Source organism: Terrapene carolina, unplaced genomic scaffold (assembly GCF_002925995.2).
Source record: "Terrapene carolina triunguis isolate 2854851 unplaced genomic scaffold, T_m_triunguis-2.0 Scaffold85, whole genome shotgun sequence".
Lineage (NCBI taxonomy): Eukaryota > Metazoa > Chordata > Testudines > Emydidae > Terrapene > Terrapene triunguis.
In genome coordinates this window covers 44,569,392-44,597,347 of record NW_020664436.1, presented here as the reverse complement: position 1 = coordinate 44,597,347, position 27,956 = coordinate 44,569,392, and the positions used below count along the sequence as shown (strand labels likewise).

At 39.2% G+C, this 27,956-nt stretch overlaps 1 protein-coding gene across 1 annotated transcript in view; it reads left to right on the top strand.

Annotated features, from left to right (window-relative positions):
- UTRN (utrophin) overlaps positions 1-27,956 on the top strand; it is a 513,556-nt gene that overhangs the window by 383,243 nt on the left and 102,357 nt on the right. Inside the window, exons 58-61 of the mRNA XM_026649537.2 lie at positions 619-697; positions 4,007-4,067; positions 21,162-21,223; positions 22,810-22,884. Of these exons, the coding sequence (XP_026505322.1) occupies positions 619-697; positions 4,007-4,067; positions 21,162-21,223; positions 22,810-22,884 (277 nt within the window). The remainder of the gene's footprint in view (positions 1-618; positions 698-4,006; positions 4,068-21,161; positions 21,224-22,809; positions 22,885-27,956) is intronic.

The following is a 27,956-nucleotide window of genomic DNA, read 5'->3' as shown; positions in this document are numbered from 1 at the left end:
ATCTTTGTTGCTGGGAACCTGCCGAGTTTGGATGTAAGCTGCTGGGCTACGAGGCTCAAAACAAGCTGGGATGCAAAGTTATTAACATTTCTGAAGCATCCCTCCTTGTCTCTCAAAATGTAATTTGGTGTTGGAATGATTTTCTGCCTTAAAGAGAATTAGCGAAGCAGCCAAGCCACTGCTGCACGTGCTTAGTGCAGTTTAATTAGTAAACCAGAAGGAAGTCTGGTCATCCTGTCAGCCAGTGAAGCAGCATGCTCCAGAATGGTCCCATCTTGTAAAGGCAGCTGTAAGATTGATACGATCCAAGTGAGGCCTGCTGACTACAGACAGTTGGACAAGAGAAATGGGGAGAAATAAAATTCCAGAAATTTCAAGGAACAACTTTAGTCACCATGAAACTTCTGTTGTTCATTATTGATCTGCATTGCTTATACAAGCGCAACATTAGCTTGAATTGAAAAAGAAAAACAGTGGGTGTAAATGAACTGAGAGTAAATAAATGTAGAAGATACATGAAATTTATTTGGAATTGAATGCAAACCAATGTTTTTATTGTGACTCCTGCTTTAGAAAATAAATAAGAATCCTTGTTATTTTTTGTTTGTTTGTGTATAGGTATCTGTAGAGGATCGCCTTAAACTGCTACAGGAAGCACACCAGGATTTTGGCCCTGAATCTCAACATTTTCTCTCCAGTAAGTGCGAGTAATAAATTGATAAATTTGAGACAGTAGCCTTCTCTCCAGTCACCTCTCACATAATGATACCCTTAACTGACCCATAACATCAGGAAGTTTCTCTTCCTTGTAATTAACTACATCGTTCTTTCAGCTGGGTTGATTCCCTCTTCTTCCTCATTCTTCTTCATTTCACTTCATCACTCTATAGTATTCCATCCTCATGGATCACCTAGGTGTCTCCATGCACAATGGTTCTACTCCTACCTACCTATGTGATTTTCAGATCAATGGCCTTCATTTGACCCATTATAGAAACATAATGGAACTGTGGAATAAAGATCCATGTTCAATTTCTGAATCTTTCTCTCACCCACTAGCACCCCCAAAGTTCAAGTATGTTCAGATACAAGGTGTTAATTCAGGCCTGTCTCTAGTTTTTAGATGAACACTGCAATAATAATCATAGCTCTTTGTCATGTATTCTCCTCGGGTGCTTTGAGATGGGTGGATAGTGTCATATAAATGACTTAACTCTTATATTCCACTTTTGATTCCATAGATCTCAATGTATTGTATGCATAATGCTCAGAGCATCTTGCCAGCTGACAAGCCAAATACCCTAAAATAATTTCAAAAGCCCCAGATATCTAGTGTCCCCTTTTCAGGAAATGTAACAGCCATATTCTCATTTCAAACCCACAAGTATGTTCGAAATAAAGAGCCTGGTGAAAGAGGTGCAGCATCATACATTCAATTCAAAAATACAGGTCATACATAGTACAAAGTTTTTTAGAGCAATTCCTCCAAAATGGGACCTATTTGCAGACCAGCTGGAACCTCTGAGTCCTGCCAGTTACTTCAACAGTGACCCTGAGAACAGAGCCACTTATCGCCTTTTTTGCACAAATAAGTAAATAAAATGCATCAATAGTATCGGGGAATGCCTGGGAAACTTGAGGGCTCTGTTTAGTCTTAGAATTAGTACAGCTGAAGAAGCATCCTCATGCTGCCCTACCAGCATGCCTCAGCTTTGTTCTTGAGGAACGTCCCTTACGGGGAATTGGCAGTCAATCCTGAAACACTAGTCACTCCTATTCTACAAAGAACAACCGGACACACAAGACAGCTTGAAGCAATGTCAATCGATTGCCACAACCCATGCTCCAGCTCTTCCCTGATCTATTTCTGTCATCCCACCAACATTTTACTAGAGGGAAGACAGCTGCAATCTAATTGCATCCTTTCTCAACTTGGAAACCTTGGGCTCCTTACAGCTTACCCTCATGTTGGCAAAGTTTAGCCATCCCGAATGTAGATGGATACAAAATAATCCAACCTCAGAATATTTTATAATCCATAATTCCCCTAAAAGAACCCCATGCTACTGTCTCAAAGCTTTCAGAAATACTAGCTTGATTTTTTGCTAATTTTAATTTATTTTACATGTCCACAGTTCCACAACTCTGCAGTTCATGTTTTGTATTCTTAGAAGAATAGATTAATGTCAATCAGTTGTTATCTTCATATGCTCTGTCTCTCAGCCTGCTGTACTCTTCAACCAAAGCCTTCAGCCCCCCTCTTCAATGCCTCCCTCAACTGCATCCAACCTTTTATTAATATCTGCAGTATTCGTACTGGGTGCCAGAATCAATAATTACTCTGTTCATCTTCCACACATAAATAACGATTTTTTAAAAAAGAATTTCATCTTTGCACAGGTTCATGCAGCACAGAAAATGGACAATGTTTTTATTGAGTATGGTTCTAAATAAGTTCAGTATCACTTGATCCACAGAAATTAGAGATAGTTTTGATGACATAATAATAGATTTATCTACATGCCAGTGCAGAATATCTGCAATCACTCATAACTAATAAGTCAAATCTGAGCAAAACTCAGAGGGAGCTAATCTTCTTAGTTAGTTAACATCATTCAAATAATAGTACCACAGAAACCAATGGCAATGGCTAACACTATTAGGAAATGAAGGTCTGAAAGCAGCATATTTCTAAAATTGTCTGCTATCTTGGCCCATCCGTGGATTTCACTCTTTCTCTAAAACACAAGCCCTACTATTCTCTTTGTTTCAAATTATGGGAAAATAAAATGATTGTTTGGTCATGGAACTTTTTTTCTTACAAATTAGCAACACTTATTAAAATATGGATACCTTTTTTCTCCTTGAAGGGTGGCACAACATTTTTGCTTAATTCTTTCAACACCATATAAAAATGTAGACCTTTTTTCATAAATTCATATATTTTTCCCCAAAGTACTAATCTGTTGTTTAGTAAATTAATTTATTAACTCTGTACAATGTGGACAGAATTTTCATCCCACTTGCCTAGATGTTTAAATATGGTGTTTGATGCCTAACTTTCGGGGTCTAACTGGTTTGTGTGTTGAATATAAATTCGTCTCATGGTGCTGGTTAATTATTCCTGCTTATTCTTTCAAGAACAAATATCATTTGCTTCCACAGTGAATATGATGAAGTGAATTTCCTATACAGTAGAAACTGTTTAACCAAACACCAATTTGGTTATGTCCTCTGGGGTGGTATAAAGCATGTGGCATGGGAAGGTATAGAATATGTATACAGGGACGCCCAGCATGTGGCCACTTCAAAGATAATCTGTCAGATATCCTCTTCACTCTTCATCTAAACATTTCTTGTGTCTTCCAAGATTTTTAGATAAACAGAGTTATACTGTATTGTAAGTTTTGCATCTCTTGTGTGGATGTGTTATAGGGCAACCTGACTTTACAGATTATCTTTTTTGCTGTCAGATTTACATAAATTTTGCATATATTACTATCTCCAGGAGCATGGGAATGGGGTCTAATTAATCAATATTAATTTGGATTGCAAATAGGAGCTGAGGACAATAACTAATAGTGTGGTATTATTTTTATTTTTCATTATATTGTAGTGTATTGATTATGGTAATGGAGGCCCATATTTCCAAAGCTTAAATTGCTTGTATTTTCTGGAACCCATTGCTGGAGATAGGAAAAAGTTTTTAAATACCCCCTTAGCCTGCCTCTGAGTGGATGGCTTACTAAGCTACAATTTATTATCCTTCTTTGAAATGGAATTACCATATTTGTGTATTTTATTTCTTGCTTGGCATCAAATAGATGGATAACACCACCCTGATATATTACCATGGTTTTCTCCAGCTGAATTACTGAAAGCCTGACTGGAAAATTAGAGCCGTTTCCACTTAATTTATTATAAGTGGGTTTAATTGTAAAAAGGAATCTTGTTTTTAAGACAGGTGCTGTCTAATCACCACCTCCTGTGTTTTTCCCTCCCCCAGCTTCAGTTCAGCTTCCGTGGCAGCGATCTGTTTCACATAACAAAGTGCCCTATTACATCAAGTAAGTTGGCCTTGATTCTCATTTAGCTGCACTAAAGAAAGCGAAGGGTTTTGTGAGCTAAGCCTGATACGTACCTAATGTTACAATATTAGTAGAAATGTTACCAGCATACTCACTGCTTAGTCTATCATGCTATATGTGCTATATATTTTTTCTACATTATGAGCACTCGTTTATAAATATATACAAATCATCCAGCATAGAAGCTCTGATTCAGCAAGGTTATTTAAGCACATGAGTAGTGCCATTGAAGACAATAAGGCTACTCATGTGCTTAAAGTTAGGCACATATTTAAGAACCTTGTTCATTCAAAGCCCAACCCATAGAAAAAAGGGAAAAAAACAGATTGTTTTTCTGTAAAAGCCTGAATACATTGTATATCAACTCTCAATCATTTAATGACAAAGTCCATAGTTGAGAAGCATTTTTGTAGTGACTAATTTTTACAAAGAAAAAGTAAATGATTTACAGTTGAAAATCTATTGTTTTTCTTTTTGTTCAGAGCTCCTGTATGCATAACCATCTGGCTGATCCTTCTGCTTTTCCTGTTCTCCTAATTTTTTTCTTTGCTTTTGAAATACCGACCTGACATAAAATTAATCATTTGCTGAATAAATTGTAAATAATGGAAATAGTTCTTCGTGGAGATATTCAATGTGTTCTGATGGAAAAAATCATCCACAATCATTACCTGTATCAGTTTTCTTATATAATTATGTTTATAAACCTGTACTTTCTCCCTTACATTAGAAGGACAAAGATCACGGCTCTATCAGGAAACCAGCAGCTGTTTGCAAAAGGGATAAATGCTATTTTGGAATATCCAATGCACAGTCATTTTAAACCAAACCTGTATTAGTTTGTTTTAGTTCTGAGGGGGGAAAGTCCATTTAAAATGTTGTCAGCCTCTGTTTGGAAGGGCCATATTACTCCTCAATGTAGCATATCTACCAGTGAGCATCGTAGGTCATCCCAAACCAGTGCCATCAAAACCTTTATGCTATAGTACATGACACTGTCGTTTATCTGTAGAGCTCACGTTCAGTGACTCACTAAAAACTATTTTAGAAATATTTGGGGTTCTAAATATGAAGTTAATGATACTATTTCTTTGTCTCTATGCCTGTGTTTGCCCAGCCTTTCCTTAGAGTAGGAGATTCCTTCCTTCATGCCCAGGATGGGGGAGAGGAGCTGAGGTGAGAAGGAGGGGACTGAAAAAACATAGTCTATAGCTCTTCTCCCTTCCTGCAGTGCTTCAAAACGCCACCCTGCTTCAGGCAGCTGCAACCATGTCTGCAGTGGTGGGTATGCAGGGAAGTTAAATGCTTGAGGAAGTGAGTTTGGCTGCTACTGTCCTTGCTCACACTGACTCATCCTCTGATAGCTGGAGCCTTTGGGGGTAAAGAGTTATTAGTACTAATAGAGGTTCTGCCAAGCTACGCATATTTTGGGGGGAGGAGGGGAAGACTGGGGAACGGGAAGGGATCCCTTCCTCCCCCAGCACCTCCCAAATCGCCTCTCTCATTCTGGGTGTGCTTGCTCCCTTCTTCACTGCTTTGTATCCCTGGGGAGGAGGGGGAGAAGTCACTGGTGCATCTTCTTCCAACCTACAATTAATGCCTGTTTTTGTGGCGCTTGATCCTCTGCAACACCAGCAGCTATGAGAGCCCTGTAGAGGCTCCTTGTACCTCACAGCTACATCATCTGGGCTGCTTTGTAAGCCTCACCCCCTTCTCTTGACAGAAAGGAGCTCTGTGGGGCTCACTCTCAATCATTATAGCAACATCATGGGTCTCCCCCTCATGAAAATGAACATAATGTCCCTATGACTGCTCCACATCAGGATGTCCGCGAACCCATGCACCCTTAATTGGAGATTTTCATCACCAGTTCTGCAGGTCCACGCCTGCACCCTCGACCCCATTGTACTCTGGGCAAAGGTATACCCGTTGCCTCTCCAGTTCCTTCTCAACACGTCTGCAGCCTGTGACAGAGCATAGTGGTGTCTGTTAGCTAAATACACAGCTTGCTACCTCTCTCCCTTAATCTTTTCTTTTCTTTTTTTTGTTATTTAGTACACTCTGTGCATTTTGGAGGTTTCCCTCTCCTTCTGTTGCCTGATTTGGACCTTTGGCGGGGACCTGGATCCATGGCCTCAGGTATGGGTCATGGTCACCACCCAGGTTTCAAATCCTGCCAGACCTGCCATTAGTCTTCCCCTCGCAGTTACGGACATTCAGGTTGCCTCCACAGCCTGGAAAAGTTGCATATCCCCTTCAAATGTAAGATCTGCTCATATATTAAAAGCAGATCTAAGCAACTGAGGGGAAACAGGCTAAAATTCCTGTTGCTGGAACACTCCCTGAGACCTGCAGGATCAAGTCACACACCTGTACCTTGGATCCAGTTGATCTGAGAGCCTTGGCAACAGTCTCTGCTGTGACAGTAAGCAAAGACCTTGGGGGCCCTTCAGAGCCATCTAGACCCTCAAAAAAGAAAAGACCCCTTTCTCAAGAATGGGTCTCAGGAGACTGCATGTCCCCATAGGGATAGCAAGTTCCCATCCTCTCCAAAACTGAGACCATGGAACTAGCTTAGAAGACTATGGTGCATACTAAAAAGCCATTAGGTAAAGAACCTAGAGTAGCACTGGCATCAGCATCAGATTCAGAGCTTCCAAAACACAGGGACTCAGAGCCAGGCCAAAATCATCTTCAGTGCCATCTTCTGTAGCCAGATATGAAGGGCACACCAATCGCACTTCAGTACCATCTCCAGTAACACCCAACATACTGACTCCTGAATGTCCCTACTCGTAGTCCCCCATACTTTCCAGGCTCCTATTCCATTAGAACCTTTGAATCCTGGAAAAAGCCTGAATCATGATTGCTGAGGGACTACAGAGGAGCCAAGAGTCAGCTGAGGAAGAAAGACAACACATCCAGCCTGCTCGCTGAATGAAGCAGGCGTCTCACGTGAAAGCTTATATTATAGTTAATGTATAATAAGGCATACATATCGGGGGGGTGAGAGCAGCAAGATACAGTTGCATTGGCAACGTGATCTTTGCCATTTCCTGCCTTTGAGTGCATCACTTTGCAATTTTAATGCACTTTTTTGATTGGCAAAGAGAAACAATTTAAACATATGTAGCATATATATTGCAAAAGTAGGCTATAAGTTATTTGAGACTGGGCCAACTATGTAGATCCTTGCTTAAGAAATTCAGAGGAGTATTGAGTCTTTCTGGTCATATCTTGTTAATGACCTTGGTGGAAAACAACATAAAAAGAGAATAAAATTATCAGAGCTGGCCAAAGAGAAGAGTTTGCTAACAAGATTTAGCTGAAATACATATTACATATGATTTTATGTAATAAAGCAGAGGGTTTTTTGTTTTTTTTAAATTCAACAAGGATGCTAGCAAAACAGGCAAAACAGTTATTTTAATCTGGCAGCCCCACAGATCTGTGGACATAATTGGAGTTGTGAATGTGGCCAGTCAGGATTTTTAGACAGTGCACTAGCATCATTCAATAATCATTAAGATAGCATTATAAAAGGGGAATGGTCAAGTGTAGGCAATGAGTGGAAGAGTCTTTTGATGGCCCCACTAGTTTTTATTCATCATTTGTCTATTTTTATAAAGGTTGGTTTTAGTAAACAAGGCCAAAGCAATTGAAGTAGAAAATTCACCCACTGCCCCCACAAGAAGGCTTTTACAGAGCTTTTTCCTATACTATCAACTTTGATGCAGACTGCCTTGATATTTATGCCTTGAAAAGTAGAACGATCTGATATTTAATCGGCAGATTTTATTTATTTTTTAAAAGCAAGCTGAAGAATGCTAAATATTTATAGCTTCACAATCTGCCAGGCCAGCTTTCCTTGGCAGTTGCCTTATTTTCTTGTTGCATACTGTCTCCAAACTTCACACTTGCCAGCAGCAGGTAAGGGAAGTGTACTGAGTTATGGAAAATAGAACCAAAAAAAAAGTCAGAAAAAAGCTGATTCTTAATTTTGTCTTTTGGGGCATTATCAGGCTGAGGCATGTATATATTTTTGTAAACTATGTCTATTCCATACCTTCAGACCTAGTGAGGAGAGGAAAAATAATGCCATAATTAAAAACATATTTAATTGAACAATTAGTGTGCTTTGACAGTACAATTCAAGAGAGAAATCATACGTCTGCAATATTTACCCTTTATACAAGGAACCAGTTCTTGGACAGATGTAGAGATTAGCTTGTCACTTAATTTTCCTAATGATTTTTCTGGTTTCAACATAAGAACGGCCATACTGGGTCAGACCAAAGGTCCATCTAGCCCAGTATCCTGTCTTCCAACAGTGGCCAATGCCAGGTCCCCCAAAGGGAATGAACAGAGCAGGTAATCATCTAGTGATCCATCCCCTGTTGCCTTTTCCCAGCTTCCGGCAAACAGGCTAGGGGGCACCATCCCTGCCCATCCTGGCTAATAGCCATTGATGGACTTATCCTCCATGAATATATCTAGTTCTTTTTTAAACCCTGTTATAGACTTGGCCTTCACAACATCCTCTGTCAAAGAGTTCCGCAGGTTGACACTGCCTTCGGTGAAGAAATACTTCCTTTTGTTTGTTTTAAACCTGCTGCCTATTAATTTCATTTGGTGACCCCCAGTTCGTGTGTTATGAGAAGGAGTAAATAACACTTCCTTTTTCACTTTCTCCACACCAGTCATGATTTTCTAGATCTCTATCATATTCCCCCTTAGTCGTCTCTTTTCCAAGCTGAAAAGTCCCAATCTTATTAATCTCTCCTCATGTGGAAGCCGTTCCATACTCCTAATCATTTTTGTTGCCCTTTTCTGAACCTATTCCAATTTCAATATCTCTTTTTTGAGATGGGGTGACCACATCTGCATGCAGTATGCAAGATGTGGGCATACCATGGATTTATATAGAGGCAATATGATATTTTCTGTCTTTCTTATATTGGAATATGTCCAATTTTCTCTGCTCTGGTCTCCCTAAACAGACCCTCTCCACTGCAGTGACCTGCTGCTCCTTTATAGAGGAATCACCTGATCTCTCTCAGGTGTGCCTCTTCAGTTATCAGGGTTGTCTGGCCCCAGGCATTCAGCCCTTAAGAGCAAGTCACCCTCTTACAAAGAGTAAGATACAACGTTTGACATCTGTCCGAGGTATTCAGAGAGTGAGACTGTGCTAGATGCAGATAATCTCACCTTTGAATTGGGATACTGGAGAAGTACACCTGTTAGGATGATGATTTTTTGAAAATATACTACATCTTCAAGTACATATACAAGTCTTATAATACAAATTAGGGAAGTGTTTTTCACAAATTAGGAATCTCTCTCTCAGAAGGTGGGAGGGTGTGTTTTAGCCTTCAACGGATCTGTAAGTAAGGATAGTGTCAAAATGATTTAAAACGTCTGTATTTTGAGATAAGTAGCATTTGTTATGTCTCCTGCCTGATGCCCACGGTAACAGGCTTTTACGTGCCCAGACAGGAATGTCTCAAAGAAAAAGAGGGTTCTATTGTTGGCTTGTTTCCCCCTACCTGTTTACTAATTTTGATGTGCATTCTGGTCCTGATGTCCTATAATTAGTTATTCAAGTACATGTAATGTGCCTAAGAGAGGTTTGCACAGAACCCTTTTGGCCCCCTATTACTTGAGCAAGTGGGTAACCAGCGGAGTATTTTGAAGGGGAAAGAAAGTTCTGTTTCCTTGGAAGTGAGATTCATTCTCTAGTCTAGAGCCCAGATTTATGAAGCTGTTTGTGTCTATGCTCTGCACAGTGAAAATATTTGATTGAATTGAACATACATGTTTGTTTACAAATACAATTTAGTCTGTTACTTTGTTTCCTCCCATTCAAATCTTTTATTATATAAAATAAGTTGCCAAGTGGCTTTTGAGATTTTTCTTGGTCCTATTTAACTTCTATTTTATCTCTTCTTAATGCAAAACATTATCAAATAGTTCTATAGTTCTGTCATTTTGGGTTAATTATTGCAGTAGAATTCAGTGGATGGTGTTTGAAACTGAGGATGTGACTGAGCTCTACATCTGTAGAATCTAAATGCTCTTGAGGAAAGTTGATTCTTTTTGAACTTTTTGACAAGAACGTGTCCAAGAGACTGGGACTAATGAGCCGTATGGAGAAGGATAGAACATAGGTCTCACGGTATTTACTAATCCACTGTTGTTTGTGATAAGTTTGGAGAAATGGTTACGAGAGGCAAAAATTGATTTCTTTGAGCAAGCATTAAATTGAATGCATTTTTCATTGGCTGTGCTGCAAAGATATGTGGGCTTTAATGGACATTCTCTATAACTTTTTATTTATAACCATTTGACGCAAACAAGGCATGTTTGCCCTCCATACAGATGATGCAAAAATAAAACTGGAAAATATATATTCATACAAAAATTTTAAAAAACCACAGAAATTTACGTCCACTTATTTTTTAAAAAATGACATTGAAATATACAGCCATTAAAATTCACAGTCTGTAAATAAATTTGACGAATATGTCATCAGGTGAAAGGAATGGAGGAAAGAAATAATTACCCTAGCATTTCTCAGTGTTATTCAGTTAACCACAACTAATCATATTACAGTTATGTCTTTCTACATTTATAATGTATTAGGTATTTGTACTGTCCAGAAGAACTCAAAAGGAAATGAGAGAGATCAAAGCAAATTTAATATTGTAGAAGGCATTTTACTTAAGGGCAGTGATGTCTCAGCAATCATCATCATCAGGCTACTCAATTTCAAGATCCATAATCACATACTTCTGAACACTCTTGAAAAGGATCTAGCATCATCAAAACATTTTAAAAGCTACTTTATCCCCTTCTATATCACATTTAACTCTCCAGGGTAAGAAATCTTGTGGCTGTACTTTTCAAGTCTTCCTTCAGAACAACAATTCTTTCTCTTCTGATCTTAGTTGTACCATTAGTTTGGGGGAGAGAAAAAAATCCACTGACTCTGGAAGTAAATCTTTTTCTTCCTCCTGGCCACATTCATAATACCATCTTCTGTATGAGCTGAAGGGAAAATAATAATTAAATTGCCTCCAAATGTGATATAGGTTTTAATTTTGAGATTATTTCTTTAGTTACCACTAACCTTCATTTTCTAATTAAGAATTTCAGGTAGTGCTTTTTGTCCTGAGGGGGTTCAAAGTATACGTACAGAAATTACTCCACCCACTACTGAAATACAGCTCCCCTTACAACAGCATGCCAGCTGTTTTACAGCACACTTTTGCAATAGTTTAAGAAAGGAAGTTAAATATGCTGTATCCAGATGAAACTGTATGAGGAGCTTAGACAGGAAAGAAGTAATTCCTCCAATTGGAATTTACCCAGGACAACAGTGCCAGCTTGTAAAGTGCCATGGAATCGTTAATGACTATTAGAGATCACAACTTCAGTTTTACATCCCATCCAAAAGACTTCATCTTCAGAAATACAATGCCGCTTACCACCATGCCAGGGTATATTTTTTGTGAGCCAATCAGTATTAGAACTGACTCTCTAGCCTTGTCTATGGTAGGGAATTTTACAAAAATAATTCCCACCTCTAACCTTCATTGTTATGAAGAAAACCTTGATAACATGACTAGAGGGTGTTATCTTCCTGAGGCTGCAATCAGCCTAAAACAAAAGCTCTGAAATGTGTGAACTGTCCCATTCAACTCAATTGAGTGGTCAACACTTATACCTATTGATCACAATTTAAATGGCAACACTGTTAACTATTTCACTACTTATCATTTTAACAGACATGTCCATCAAATGTTAAAAATGTATTAATTGACAAAGGGAATTATTAGAAAGTTTATCATCAAATGGATTTGATAACACATGGGTTATATGATAATACATTTGGCATCTGAAACTTTATTGTCTAAAAGAGTTGAGGACAAAAACTTCGATGTTGCCTCCAGTTTATTCTAAAATCGAAGGCATGGGCTATTTTTTCAGTTTATTAATTTTCAGATTTTTAAGTTGTAACACTATGAGTTGTAACCAGTTCTGTTTATTTTTATTTATACATAAATCCATTCATGCTGTGATGTTGGTCTTATTTTGGGGGAGGCATCAAATTTCTCATGAAATGTATCTTACTGGGAATATTGTAGATTATGATTTTATATTGTCAATAATTTTTGTCAGAGAATGAGATGTACAACATACTTTTGCCGAATGAGTCACATATGTGAAACCAACAGAAAATTAATTCAGTATCAAAAATACTGCCTTGTGGCAGCCAGTGAAACAGGTCACTGTTTTTCTGGCTGAGCTATAAGAAAGGACCCACTCCCACACAGATTATCTCTGGGACCTCCTGGAGCTTGGCATGTCTGTAGCAGTAGAATTGCTCTCCTGCAGACTTCCTATGTTCCACAAGAGAAGAACTCACCTCCTTTTTCCCTCTTATGGTCTGCAGGTTGGGAACGTCTTTCTGGACCCTCCTACAGACCTTGTAAAGCCTACTTGCCCACTGCCCCTCAAACAGACCTGTTTCAGAGGCATATTCAAAATAGGCCTGATTTGCCTCTCTCAACCAAATTGAGTAATGTATTATTCCACAAGTAGTCTCATTGAAATCGCTCATCTTCTTGTGGAGTAAGGTGCTATTCAACATGGGTAAGGCAGTAGAATTGGGACTAATAGTTTGCATAATAAATAAAACACAGATTATATTAGGATTGTATGTTGCAATAGCTTTTCAGTTCGTTGAGGTTGATAGCACTGTTGAACTGTGTGTGTGAGAGAAAGAGAGAGAGAGAGAGAGAGAGAGAGGAAGGAAGAAAAATACATGCTGGTGGAACCTTTGAGTTTTTTGAAGTGGGAGAGTTCAGAGTCAAATGTCTAGATCCAAATCTACTATTTTGGCTTCAGTTCTGGATCAGATCCTATTGTCTGGTTCTGGTTGGGAAGCTTCTTAAAATCTCCTGGGAGACTGTTGTGAGGTTTCAGTCCAAATTGGTAGACCAGCTGCTCTTATGAAACTCCACCATATCACAGTTGCATCATATTTATGCCATTTTAGTACAATACATCCATTATAGAACAGTTGTCTTTCATCTCCAGGTGGTAATTGAGATATTTGACTCTTGAGTCTTTATTGACTGCCTATCAAGATCTGACTCATAAATGTATTTAGCTATTTCTGTGAATCAATGAAAAGATAAGATGGCTGAGGTAATTTCTTTTATTGGACCAACTTTTGTTGGTGAAAGGGACAAGCTCTTCTTCACCTCTGTGTAAGCCTGAAAGCTTGTCTCTTTCCCCAATAGAAGTTGGTCTAATAAAAGATATTACCTCACCCACCTTGTCTCTCTAACACCCTGGGATCGACACAGCCTCAACAACACTGCAAGTGAAAAGACATTCTTTTTTTAATAATTGCACAAAAGAAAAACAAACCACATATAATAAATACTTAATAAATATCACATCATACTATAAGAACCGTATTGACGTTTTTGGCTGAGATTTCAGCAGAGTTGAATCTGAAGCCCAGTTGCAGACTAAACATAAATATGATCTTCATACCTCTTGTTAACTCATCTAGATTGTATAGTAGGTTGCTTTATGTTGTGTTTTTTTTTTATACAATAATCTAGTTGCAGCAAGTAGGATTCATTACATTATACATACTATAGTGTCTTCCACTATATTTTGAAAATGAAGACAATATTTTTTCTTCCCCTGCCTCCTACTAACACTGGTATCTCTGTCTAATGAGTCAGCTAGAGGTAACGTCAGAAGGAAAACAGTGGGGGAAAAAATAGTTTTCCTCCTTCTATCCAGTTGCCAAATTTGAGTAGGTTCTCCTTACATATACTGCCATTATAGATCACTTTGGCATAGTAACAGGGTTGTTGGATCAGGTATGTCAAACCCCCAATTACTCATTTTTATTTTTTCACCCAAGGATTTATGTGTAATGCAATATTTTAATTAATACAGTTCAAGGTGGTGTGGTATACAGGCTTTGGGATGACTGAGCTATTCATGAGTGCCAAAGCTTCAAGTTAAGTTATTGAGAGAGGTGGCAGTAAATATTTGTTATGCTAGCACTCAAAAGGGATTTGATCTCCATTGTGTTGGGTGTTATACAAAATAGAAAAAACAGACAAACCCTGTTCCAGATTGTTTACAGTTTAAAGTTAACAATTATCCCAAACAATGTCAATTAAACCTTACCTCCATCATGTCTCCATCATAGAATCATAGGACGAGAAGGGACCTGCACTCATTCCAGGACCAAGTATTATCTAGATCACCCTGACAGGTGTTTATCTAACCTGCTCTGAAAAATCTCTAAGGATTGAGATTCCACAACCTCCCTAGGCAATTTATTCCAGTGATTAACCACTCTGACAGAAAGTTTTCCCTAATGTCCAGCCTAAACCGCCCTTGCTGCAATTTAAGCCCATTGCTTCTTGTCCTATTCTCAGAGGTTAAGGAGAACAGTTTTTCTCCCTCCTCCTTGTAACCCAGTTTTTTCCATCTTCCCTCATAGGTCATGTTTTCTAGACCTTTAATCATTTTATTGCTCTTCTCTGGACTTTCTCCAATTTGTCCACATTTTTCTTGAAGTGCGGTGCCCAGAAGTGGACCCAATACTCCAGTTGAGACCTAATCAGCTCAGAGTAGAGTAGAAGAATTACTTTTCGTGTCTCAATTACAACACTCCTGCTAATACGTGTATTCAGCATATGCTGTATATACTAAAGACACACATTTTTAGAAATGTGTCAGAGTTTTAAAAACTTGTATTGAGCAGGGCCTCCCGGGGGGGGTGGAGGGGGGGCAAGTGGGGCAATTTGCCCCAGGTCCTGGGCCCCATAGGGGCCCCCACGAGAGTTTTTCAGGGGCCCTGGAGCAGGGTCCTTCACTCGCTCCAGGGGCCCCGGAAAACTCTCGTGGGGCCCGGGCCCCCGGAGCTTCTTCCGCTCCGGGTCTCCGGCGGCAATTCGGCGGCAGGGGGTCCTTCTGCTCCGGGACCTGCCGCCGAAGCACCGGGTCTTCAGCGGCAATTTGGCGGCGGGGGCCCCCTGCCGCCGAAGACCCCAGGCCCCCTGAATCCTCTGGGCGGCCCTGGTATTGAGACAGTTCTACAAATTCAGGCACTGTAATTGCCATGAGTCCAATTGTACAGGGCTCAAACAGGGGCAAAATTTAAAATGAATAAATCTAAAACACCTCTAAAAATACTAAAATAGCTTTTCTATGCCTGAAAATGTCACAAATTTAAAGTGAATTTTCTTGGGATTTCTAGAGCTAAGATCAAGTGCTGTGCATCCTAAGATGGAAAACTAGAAATCTCCCCTTTCCTATAATATACATTTCCTGTTTCTAGCTCTGCTGTTTGGGAGATAATCAGAGTTTAAATCATTGAGACAGAACTAAATATTGCCCAGTTTGAAATGCCTTTAGACCATAATTTAGCTTCCCCATGTTTACAGCACACACCTTGCTAGTAACTGAATTTTCTAAGGATTGACTGTGGTAGCTGTGCGGTGAAAACCATCATGACACTTTGCCCTAAATGTTATCCTTGCATGGTCTCAGTGGGGGTTGGGGCCTAAATGGGAATGGAGACTGAAATCTCTTCTCCTCTCTTTCTCCCCCTCCCCTCCCAATTTTCACTACCTCTCTGATCAGGGAGAACTTTCAGAAAAAGGTTGAAGCCCATTGGCAGGATAGCGAGAAGGCTGCACTGTCATTACCTTGATGTAGCTATTTTTGGTCCCTGAGGCTGTCAGTACAACACCCTTTACAATTTTTTTTTTTTTTTGTTTTAAGGAAAAATATAGTCTTAATTTTACTACAGTTTTTCTTGGTTTTCTTTGTTATCAAAATAGTTTCTTTTCTGCATGTTTATTCCTGTATTAACCAGGATATCAGAAAAGCAAAGAAGCATCCAGTGGCTCCTTACTGTGCCTGCAAGAAATCCCTGCTGGGCAGTCGTAACCAATATTGGTCACTATGGCTTGAGCATACATAAAAGAGGTATCAGGACAAAAGACACAGCAAGAGAGTTCTACCCCCAGTCTCTGCAAGTCCACGTAATCTGTGCAGGAGTCTATCCAGCATTATGAGCCTCTTTACTTTCTAAGCACAGATTTTATAGGTTGGTCTATTTGCATTAGTCATGCATCAGTAGCACAAAAGCTAATGTGTCTACAGCACAGAAAGATGGGTCTCATTTCAGAGGGCTGCTTTATAAACCAAATCCACACAAATTGGTGTATCTTGTTTGCCTCCTATTTTGAAACCCTTAAAATGACTCTTTAACTGACATTCTTATTTGTTGCATATTAAGGTTACCTGCACATGCATTCATTCTTCCTATGAAATTCGATTTGTGTGCACATAAAAAGTTCCTGTGTGTTATGAAATTGTCATCAAACACAATTTTGTAGTGAGAAATAGCAACATTGAGATTGGTTCCTTTTTAACTCCTTATTAATATGAAGCTATCGTAGCGTTTTTACAGCCCTATCCAATATGCCCTCATTTGCAGTTTTCATATAGCTTTTTTGTGTTTGGATATGTGGTGTATGAAAGGTGCCAGCTTTACTGCCATGGAAACTGCAGTGACAATGCACTGCTGCTTTCACCTGAATGGATCACCTCCAATGCTTGGGTCATTCAGGGAATGTCTACATTGTGGCTGGGAGCAAGCCTCTCAGCTAAACCTGCCAACAAGATTGGAACCTGTGAGTGGTGGTTTTATGATGTAAAGCTTTGTCCTCTGGGGATAAGACTTAGACAACCAAATTCATGTCATGTAAACACCTGCCAGCTATCCAATAGTAATAACTTTTTGGTCACTAGCAAACAGAGCTATATTAAATCAGTGACCTAGAGGGAAAAAGTTCTATATCCCATTTTCAATTCTATGGGTCATCGGGTTGCCTTTCTCATACAGTTTACTAACAGATGGAATGACATTTGACCAAAAGCATACCAGTATGAAAGGAGTGAGAGAGAGCTTTAAAAATCCAAGTCTATGAACAGGCATGTTCAGAATGCGCTGCTCCAACTGGTGAAAAATAGGGGATCTTTGCAGAGTTATAGGGATAATTGTTGAAAATGGTGGTGTTCTGGGAAGATATTTGCATAAATAGCACAGATCTCATATTGATATTCTTTGTCTTTTCATGTCAAAGGGAAAATTCAGCTGTCCAGGTGGTTATCACATTACAGGGAGGTAGCGAGGTATAGTGCAAAGTACAGAGCATCGGGAGAGCGTGTTCCTGAATTCTAATCCTTACTCTACCTTTGGGCTATGTCACCATGGGCAGATTCACTTAACCTGTCTCTCTCATTTTTAACCATATGTAAAATAGGAAAATAACACTTCATGTGGCATATGGTTAGGCTAAAATAACACTTGTGAAGCCCTTTGAGATGTTCACTTAGAGTGCCACAGAAAAGTATATATGTAATTTTAATAATAATGATATAATTATTATTATTCATTAAAAGTAAAATTATCCAGGGATCCCAGACTGTTCTTAATACTTAGTTATCCAGTTTTGGGGATGTTAATCCTACAGGACCAGGAGTCCAGATTGCCTGTGATTATGCCAGCGAAGATGTCCTGGCATTCCACAGTAAGTGTTAATAAGATGTTCTGAAGTGATTATTTTTTTTATGTAAAAGTTGTTTTAGGTTCCTTCCCCCTTTGTCATAAATATACTGAACTGAATTGTCTATACAGTAGTTCTTAAATAAGGAGAAAAATGTCACTCCTTTGAGCCTTGTAGAATATAACAGTTTTCTGTTCGGGAGGAGAAATTTAGAGCCATCATTGGCAATATAATTTCATCATTATTTTTGATAGGTAGTAGGAGCTAATACTAAAATGTTGCACTTTTATAGCACCTTTCAGCTGAGGTTCTCAAAGCACCTCACAAATGGTAGTCAAGTTTCATAATACCTGTTTTACAGATGAGTTGACAGAGGTACAGAGGCCCTGATTCAGCAAAGTACTTAAGCACACGCCTACATTTAAGTGTGTGAATAGTCCCATTGAAGACAGTCAGATTAACAGGGTTTGGGAACCAGAGAGTGATCTATTACATGCACTTCCATCTTGGGATTGGACTATAACAAATATTTGAGCTTTTAAATCATTTGAAATGTTAATTTTTAAAAATCTGATATAAACAGTATTTAAAAGTGTTTCTCAAACTACCATGTTCCACTTATGCTTGTAATTTAGAGATTTGCAGGTCTGTCAGATCAAATCCAGACCCTAATGCAGACTGTGCCAGATGATACTTTTCACTTATGATGTTGACAAGTAAATCACCAGCCACTTTTTTTTGAGAGAGAGGCTCATTACTGCTTCAAATGAGCGTTCCTAAATGAGCTTTACTAATGGCCCTTATTTTAGATGTGACCATACGGTTTGATGCCTACAACTGATGCTAGTTATGTAGGCCAGTGATAAACAGTTGAGGCGATAATGGCAGCATTTCACTTAACACTGTATTGGAGACACTTGGCAATATCAGCCTCCTACATCCTCAGTGAGAGAGTAGCTGAGGCACTAGTTCTCAGATTACTTAATGGGCTGATCAATGCAGACCATTATATTACATTTTCCATTCTCATTTACTGAAGCTATACAGGCCCCTTATCCTGGCTTAGGAATCTTAATTTATTGCTGCACTAGAATCATTCAGAATGCAGCACAGTAAATCGCCGTAGCCCTGTGCCAATAGTGGACCAAGAAACACAGGTTTTCTTTCTTTCTGAGTTGCTTTCACTGCTGATTTATTAGTTTGTCTGACCGGGAATAACTGTCAAGTCTAGAAATGTTACTGTTTTCTTTCAGGTGACTTTGTTGTAGACAAGGACATACATTAGTGACATTTTTAAGACTTCCTTTTAGAAGTTGTAAAACTTTGATGATTGGATGTGTTTCTTTTGGCATTGGCACTATTTTCTAGTCCAGGATATCAAGGCTTTGACTTTTTTGTGTTCAGTTCACATAATTTTATTATGAAACTGAAACCTTTCTAAGGGTTGCAGTTTAGGAAGTTGTCCCTGTTCAGGAAATTTCGCATTTAAGCATATCAGTAACTTTAAGCATTTGTTTAAAGTTATGAACATGTTCAATTGCTTTCCTGAATAGAGATGGATAGAGTTTAAGCAGATGCTTAATTCTTTCCTGAATTCAGGTCCAACAGACTAATCCGTAGGTTGGGTAGAGTCCTGTCACTTGGGTGTGCTGCTATTTTTTTGCCTTCAAGTGTCTGTCTAGAAATATTTAGTAAAAAAGAACAAATGCTTCCTCTCTCTACAGTAGTGGTTGAAGGTATGACTGGGCCAGATCCTCAGTTGCTATCAGTCGGGAGGTACACCCATTTACACCTGCTGAAGATATGGGCCTCTGAGTTCAATGGCAAAATACCATCTTGTAATTCAGTTAAGAACAAAAGTGTCTGTGTATGGACAAATTAAGTGCCTCCCTCTGCCCAGGAAGCTTTGGCAGCCAGATTTGAAACAAACTTTCTCTTCTTTAAGGTTCTGAAATATTTGGATACTCTTTTATAAGAAACCCAGTTCTTCTGAATGTCAGAAATGTCCCAAGAAAGTTTATTTTCATTAGACTTTCAGTCCAGATTTTTTTTTTAAAGAATGTTTGAATCCCTGGATGCTTCTCAAACCTTGACATCTTTCTTGTTTCCCCCCTCACGTCTTTGGTAAATCCTGGTCACAGTATCATCCCACCTCTTTTTGTTATAATATGCTAAATAACTTCTACCAAAAAAAGTACAACAAGCAGAGAACCTTTTAAAAATCAAAACTGTCAAGAGTTAAAATGTACCCGTTTCTGAATATTTATTCTGTACATTTGTTTATGCTTATCTGTGTGTCTGCTTGCTGACAAGTTCAAATAAATACCCCTCCTTTTTGTAAGAGTATGACAAATGTATAGAGTCCTCAAATTACTGTCCTCTCTTAATAAAGCTACAATTAGCACATTTTCTCACACATGGTAACATTTTTATTCATTCAGAAATTAAGTAATTTTATGAAAACATTTGTTTATGCTTATCTCTGTGTCTGCTTGCTGATAAGTTCAAATGAAAACAAAGATTAAAGACAGTAGGTTTTTCTGCTTCATTAAATATTGCTTAATTCGCTAACCTGGGATCATTTCATTTACAGTACTAACTAGTTAATTCTTAGCAGGAATGTTGTGGTCTTTTTAGTATAACATCCAGTATATTAATTGTCTAATTAATCTGATTTAAATTTAAATGCCTGTGTGTGGTATGAATGTATAACCTTTCCAACAATTAATATACAGAAATAGAACCAAAACATCACTGATGAAAAAATTGAGATTTCATTGAGCATGAGATAAGCTGCATTTTATCCACATTGCTGGATACATGATACTTTGATAGATTAACCAGTGCTGTTAAAAGGTGGTGCTCATTGTATCTTTATGTTCTGAGAGCATAAATGCAGAAAGTCATCCTGTGACATTAGGTAGCTACAGATATCCATGTGGGAAAGTTCATTATGCGCTTCATTAAAAGCATTATGGATAAGTCATAAGATTACTGTTTGTATTCTGATATTGACTAATTGCAAATATATAATGAAGACTATGAAATAAAAGCCTCCCTTTTGTAAAAACACTTCAAACATTTAAAAATGAATTTGGTATGCTGAGACAGGAGGGAATTTGCATCTTTACCTTATTAGTTGTCTTGGTTTCAGAAGCAGAGTCCAACTGATACAGTGAGAAAGAACAGACAAAAGTAGGACTGAAAAAGGATCAGAAATAAATCAGTCTTGTGGATGCTAAATATGGAATGATTATCTTACAAGTTATTATTTGATCAAATGCTTCAAGCAACTGGATGATACAAATCTTGTAATTTGATATAAGAGCTGAGGAATTTTTCTGTTTTGCCTATAACCAAAGAGTTTAATCTGTATGTGCCACAAAATGGTTTTTTTTTTTTTTTTTTTTTTCTGTTTTTTTCCTCAAACTTTGCTTCTCTCATTCTTCTATAGTCACCAGACACAAACAACCTGTTGGGATCATCCTAAAATGTCTGAACTCTTCCAGTCCCTAGGTGAGTACACTTCCTTTACATAAACAATTTTATAGAGTTCATCTAACACAGAGGTCCCCAAATTGTGGGGCATGCCCCCCTATGAGGGCACTGAGGACTGTTCACGAGGGTGCGGCTGGGGCCCGAGCCAGCTCCCCTGGGGGGCAGGGAGGGAGCACCACCCTGCTCTGCTCTAGGCTGCTGGCCCCAGCTGCTGGCCTGGGGCCCCGGCTCCTGGCCTCAACCCCCAGCCAGGGCTCTGCTCCTGGCCTCGACCTCGGCCCCCTTACCCCTGTCCACATCTCCTCTCTTCCCTTCGAGCCGTAGCCCCGCTCCCAGCCCCAGTTGGTGGGCAGTGTGCAGACGGGTAAGGGGGGCGTGAGCCAGAAAGGTTTGGGGACCACTTCTAACAGGTTGACTGAAACTCTCATTGTCTGCTGACCATGACTGAGCTGTCATGAATGTAACTAAGCATACCTTGCTACGGGACTGAAAACTTAGAGCTAGGAAACTTGATATTTTAATCATACAATCTGTATTGTTATTCAGTAAACAACTTTAATTCAATAGAATGTTTTCCGTGACTTTACCTTGTAATGTAGTATTTTATTTATTTATTTAATTTTAAATAGCAATTATATCGCTATCCTCAGGTGATCATAGGACTCAGACTCCCTGTGCATTTAAGCAAGGATGCATAGCCTGTAGAATGCTATGGTTTGCAATGACTCAGAGCAATAAAGCCTAGTTTATGATGTTAGGGTAGGGCTGGTTCAGCAGCATGCCCATGTAAACATCTGCATTTACTCTGAAATGCCCTCTGTCTGAAAAATGCAAGGATAAAATGTTATTAAATAAGAAAAGATATAACTATATTTAACAGTTTGTAAAATTGATAGTATATACACCACTACCTCAATATAACGCAACCCGATATAACGCGATAAAGCAGTGCTCCGGGGGGGCGGGGCTGCGCACTCCAGTGGATCAAAGCAAGTTCAATATAACACGGTTTCACCTATAACGCGGTAAGATTTTTTGGCTCCCGAGGACAGCGTTATATCGAGGTAGAGGTGTATCTCTTTCTGACTGCCCATCTACCTGTCCATTCATCCATGTTCCCATCTCAGAGTTGTTAACATAATCATGACATTACGGAAATCATAGCTTGTAAGACTCTTGCTAAACTTCACCACTCAATCACTATGACATTTGTTGCATCATATCCCCTATCCTTCATCTGTACATTGTCTGTTTTTAGATTGTGAGCTCCTTGGGAGATGGACCTTTTCCTCATCTTGTCTGGAAAATACTTAGCACACCGTTGCCAGTGTAATAATGTCTAAGGGCCTGACCCACTGAAGTCCGGGGAAGTCTTTCTGTTGACTTTAAGGGGTTTTAGATCAGGTCCTAACTCCATGGTTGTCTTTATATTTTGTTTTGAAATATTATATTCCCTCCTCCTCTCCAGCTTTGTAAAATGAAATTAACCTCAAACTTTACTGATATATGATTATTTAGGAAATTGTGTCAAGGAAGACTTGTGGATTTCTTGGTATTGGTGCTTATTTAGAAACAACTAATATTTCTACTCTGTAATATTTCAGCTGACTTGAACAACGTACGTTTCTCTGCATACCGTACAGCCATCAAAATCCGAAGATTGCAAAAAGCATTATGCTGTAAGTTTATCCTTCAAAATGAATTAATCACTCTGTACAGTTTTCACTTTATATAGTGTTTTTTCTCTGAGGTATCCAGAAAGCAGGAGTACATTGCACCTGCTCCGTATTACAGTGTTTTGAGAAGTCCTTTTGTGGTGTTTCATTATTATAGTGTGGTTTAAAGGCTTGTTTTTAAGGTTGATATGTACAGATTTGGTAGCCTTAGAAGTAGCATATCTGGGGATTCTGTTTGGTTGATTTTTAGAACTGTCCTTCTGATTCAAAACTGTCAATTGCTTCCTCATCCTCAAAACGAGATCCCAAATTCTCATCTGAGTGGCCTGCTCAGGGCCTTAGCTTTCTTTGAGATTCATCCTTTCACTCAGCATTTCCCCTGAATTCTTACGAATAGTCAGGGTCAGGAAAAACAGAAAAATCCTGTTTTGGCAGTTAAGTTGGCCTTGGACTGCTGTCTGTTGCTCTTAGGGAGGTGGGTTTCAGTGGAAAATGAGTAGTGTTTTGATGTGGGGTTTTTTTTGTTTTTTTTTTTTTAATTTATGGGGGAGAAGGCTGAAGGGGAAGGGAGCTGCAGATGGGGAAGAAACAGGGAGGGAAGTGGATGAGGGAAGGAAGAGGAAACTGGAGGAAAAAGGTGGATGAGGAAATGAGGAGGGGCCTGGGGGAGACGCAGCTAAAGGTAAAATAAAGAATAAAAATTGAAAGGAAAAGCCACTAAATACATAGAAAAGGAAGAAAGACAGGAATTAAAAGAGAGAGTGGATAAAAACAGGCATGGTATGGGAACCATGCCAGTGTGTGGTATTGAGGGGGTTATAGTAGTGCATGAGGGGGCCAAGGCTTGGATCTGTCATAAACTTGGCAACAACTGGCTTAAAATACTGTATGACTTTTGTAGATCCTCTGATTTGAACTCAGGAATCAGTCTCTTGTATTATAAATGGAATGAACAACTGTCATGTGTCTACAGTACAGTAGCCTGTAGAGTATGTGGGAAGAAGTGAGAGGAAAGCAAAGTCAGCCTGACGTACAAATGGAGCAAACGATTGGTTAGGACTCCTGCTTGCAGATTCACTGCTTGTGGACCGGGCTGGTCTCCCACCTCTGACAACAGGACTGCAAGGCTTGGGGTGTGTCTCACACCAGAATGCCTTCATTTCTGGATCTTTTGGAAAGAGGGGTTACAGCAGCCATTTGAAAGGCAGTTATTAGAAGGAAGGAAAAATTAAAATGTGATAGGTGCAAAAAGAATATTCAGACTCTGCTCAGTGGGTTAGTGGTAGCACTTTTATTTTTGTTCCAGCTCTCTAACCTTAGCTGCATGCCCAGGTTCCAGCTGACTGGTTAGTACAAGTCTCCACAGACCTAATGAAGTGCAAAATGACTACAAATGACTCAGCTGAAAAATGTCACTTTACAGAGTTTGTCTCTCAAAATCCAAACGCAGTGCTGACTTTCAGCCTGACCTCTGCAAAATTGAAGTGGAGATACTAACCATCCATCTTAATTCATGGTGCTTGTTTTGGGGAAGAACCACCTTCCCTTTCCCTCCTCCCCCATTGCAAAATGGGAAGATGCAGTAATAACAGTACTTAGCTCCAGGGCTTTGGAGCGGAGCTCGGAGCTGGAGTGCGGAGCAGCTCCGGAGCAGTGGAGCTGCAGGTTTTTGCCTGGAGCTGGAGCAGAGCCAGAGCACAGCTCCAAAGCCCTGCTTAGCTCTTCTATAGACCTCAAAGCACTTTCCAGAAGAGGTGTAAGTATTATTACCATTTTACAGATGGGGAAACTGAGTCAATGAGAAATGAAGTTATTTTCCCAAGGTCACCAAGCTGACCAGCAACAGAGCCATGAATAGAACTCTTATCTCTTGAGTCTCATTGTCTCTTGTGTGAGAATGTAGCTATCAAGTTGAAGAAAGGCGAGACAGCCAAAGAAATCTGCTAACTTAATTGTACATGTGTTTTGGAAAATGGATTTATTTAATACAGGAGGAGGACTCAGGAGGCACACGGATCTCTGAGAAACACATTGCTGTTTGCACCTCAAAGCAAACTACTCGGAGGAATTTTCAGCTTCCAAACACACTTTCTTGCCTCCTTTACCCAAACTCTATGTTTGCTAGCCTGATTTTATAAACGCTTTCAAAAATCTATGCTGTTCTTTCTGTCACTGTTTGCTTACAAATGAATACCTAACATCCAGCCAAAGGTACAGGCTGCAGTTTGATTCCTTGTGACCATAGTAATTAGAACATTTCTGTTCTTAGGATTACTACTGAGATATTCAGAGCACCCTATTAGCATATACTCAGGGTAGCCGTATATAAAGAGAGTCAAAATGAGAAATCTATAATTCTGCTTTTGATTTTGGGTTTTTTTAGGAAGTGTATGGACATGTCTGCTGTGCCTCTTTCTCATTCACCCCTTGGACCAAGTTGTCATTTGCCTTCCATTGAAAAAAGAAAATCATTTCTCATAATTTAAATGTAGAATGTCTCTAAAGGTGTCTGAATGTAGAACACTTCAGAAAGGCTTATGTCTGGCTTATGCACTAAGGCAAAGAAAGTGTCAAATTGAATCACTACAAATAGGGTCATCCTAGATTGTAAAATGTGCCAATTTGCTGTCACAGCTGCAGAGTGTATAACTGAAAAGGCCGTTTTGAGACGAATGCAAGGGCAAAGCTGAAGCAGGAGTGTTAATCCTACTGACACTTGATGGACTTTGACTTTGCAGTGTAAATTGGTAACACAGTAGTAGAGCTGCATAACCCAATTAATTAATACATAATTTCAGGACCCTGCTGGAATCCAGGTTTTGGGCTGCCGTTTACAGTCTGTGTCCACTCAACAGAAAGATAGAATTTTAATGGTAAGAGCAGGTTAGTGGAGATAGGGCTTCCTGGGTTCTATTCCCCTATTCTGCCACTGACTCACTATGCATCTTTGAGCAAGAAACTTAACTTCTCTGTGATATTCATCCATCTCTGAAACTAGTATAATATACTAGTAAAGTGCTTTCAGATCTTTGCATGTAAGGTGCTATTTCAGTGCAAAATATAATTATCAGTAGACATGTACATCAGCCAGAGACCGACCTAGTTCATTTACATGAATCTGATGGGGTACGTCACAAAATTGTCCCCCTAACTTATTTGCTGTTGTGGTGTTTAAAAAGTTGACCTTTTGAGAAGAGAGAATTTTTTTCTTTTAGTAGTAAGCAGGCAGAATGATATTTTTTTTTCATTCTAGTCTATTCTTTGGAAGGTAAATTCTGCCATAGATTGATTTTTGTAGTAAATAAAGAACAGTTTATCATCTACAAAAGGTTACATGAGGACATGCCCTTTCTCTCTCATATGTTATGTGGGGTGGATGCCAGGGCTGGATTAACCCATCACTGGGCCTTAGACAAACATACTGGGACCTTACCTTTTAATGAATCAAAACATAAGTGGAAAGAAGGGGAAAAATACACTTCAGTGATGTTCCTTCAATGTGCCATTGCAGTAAATTCCCATCCCAGCCTGTTTGGGTAAGGAAACTGCTTCCTTCCCCATGTCATCCTCTCTCCTTGGCTCTGTTGGGAATGGCGAAGTGAATCCAGCCGTGGGGAAAGATGATCTCTGTCCATTCATCCACTGGTGTAGATTTGCACGTGAACTGAAAGAACTTCACTCACGTGAGTGAGTGGTGTTGCGACCTGGTCCACCAGTTTATAGAATTCAGTATGCTGTCTCTGACAGAGGACAGTACCTAATGCTTTGCATGATTACCTCCTATGTCCAGATTCAGCTAGCCAGATGAGCAGTGCTGTACATTGGAATAGGGTAAATTCCTTCTTGCCTCCACAAGCAATTAGTCTTACCCAAGACATTACTACACTTACATTGATTTATTAGTTTAATTTACATAACTATAAAATATTTCCTTTAAGTGCTCTAACTCTACTGCCCTTAAAGTGTGTTCAGTTCTTTCATGTATTGTGAGGTATAAAGCTAAAAGCTGAACTCCTCCAGTATCTTAAGCGCTGCTGTTAATAGAAGATCTTCATAAGCATAACACGTCAAGTCCTACAGTCAATAGAGTAGCTCCATTATTTGCTTGCACAGAGGTTTTCATTGCAAAGGCCACTGTGGTAGGAACATCCAGTTCCAGACACCATTACTTCCTTTTTAGCATTCAAAAGGGGTGGGAAGTTCCCATTGCGTTAATGAAATAAACTAACAAGGATGAAGACATTCTATTTTAATACTGGGGAAGCTGCAGTTACCAACATGGAAAGAATAATAAAACAATTTATAATTACACCAGTTACGACAATCTTACAATTCTGAGTTCTCTCCTGTATTTCACACACACTGGATGTGAAAAAAATGACATACTCTTCAACCTGCTTGGACTTGATATGTTTGAAGATTGATAGTACTTTATATTCTCGCTTCTGACTCCCCAAAATATGAAATAAAAGATTTATTGTACTGTGTATGTTTCAATCTTTGAATTCTAATTTTCTTGTGCGCCATTTTGAGTGTATTTCACTCATTCCAACTACTGTATAATGTTACCCTGATACTGCAAGGGATAGTAGCTTCCATGCCAACAAATGGTTTGCTATAGTTAGAGACCTCCCCTATCCAGCCTGTGCATGTGTAGTGTTTTTTTCCAAGCCTGAGATATCTGACAATAACTTCTCCTTCAAAAACAACCTATATGGATCAGTGCTGTAAAGTCAGAGTACAATATGCATGTGTTTGGAAAGGGAAAAGCAAGGAATGTACAGGAAATCTTTTATTGCCTTATTCTCATTTTTACAAAGATGTGTAGGAAAATGGATTGGACAAAACGGGAATAGGGAACGTAGGCTTCTTTAAACAATGTTCTGTGTAGTAGAAGAAAACATTGAGTTTCAACTGAATTACTCATAGGCAGAAGAAAGATAGCTAGCCATCTAGTAACATTTTAGTTTTTGCCATTATGGTGTCTGTTTTCTGTGTATCTCATTTTACAGGCCATGCTGAACCAATCTGACGCTGCATCCCCTGTTGCACAAAGACTTAGGCCCTCCTGGGGT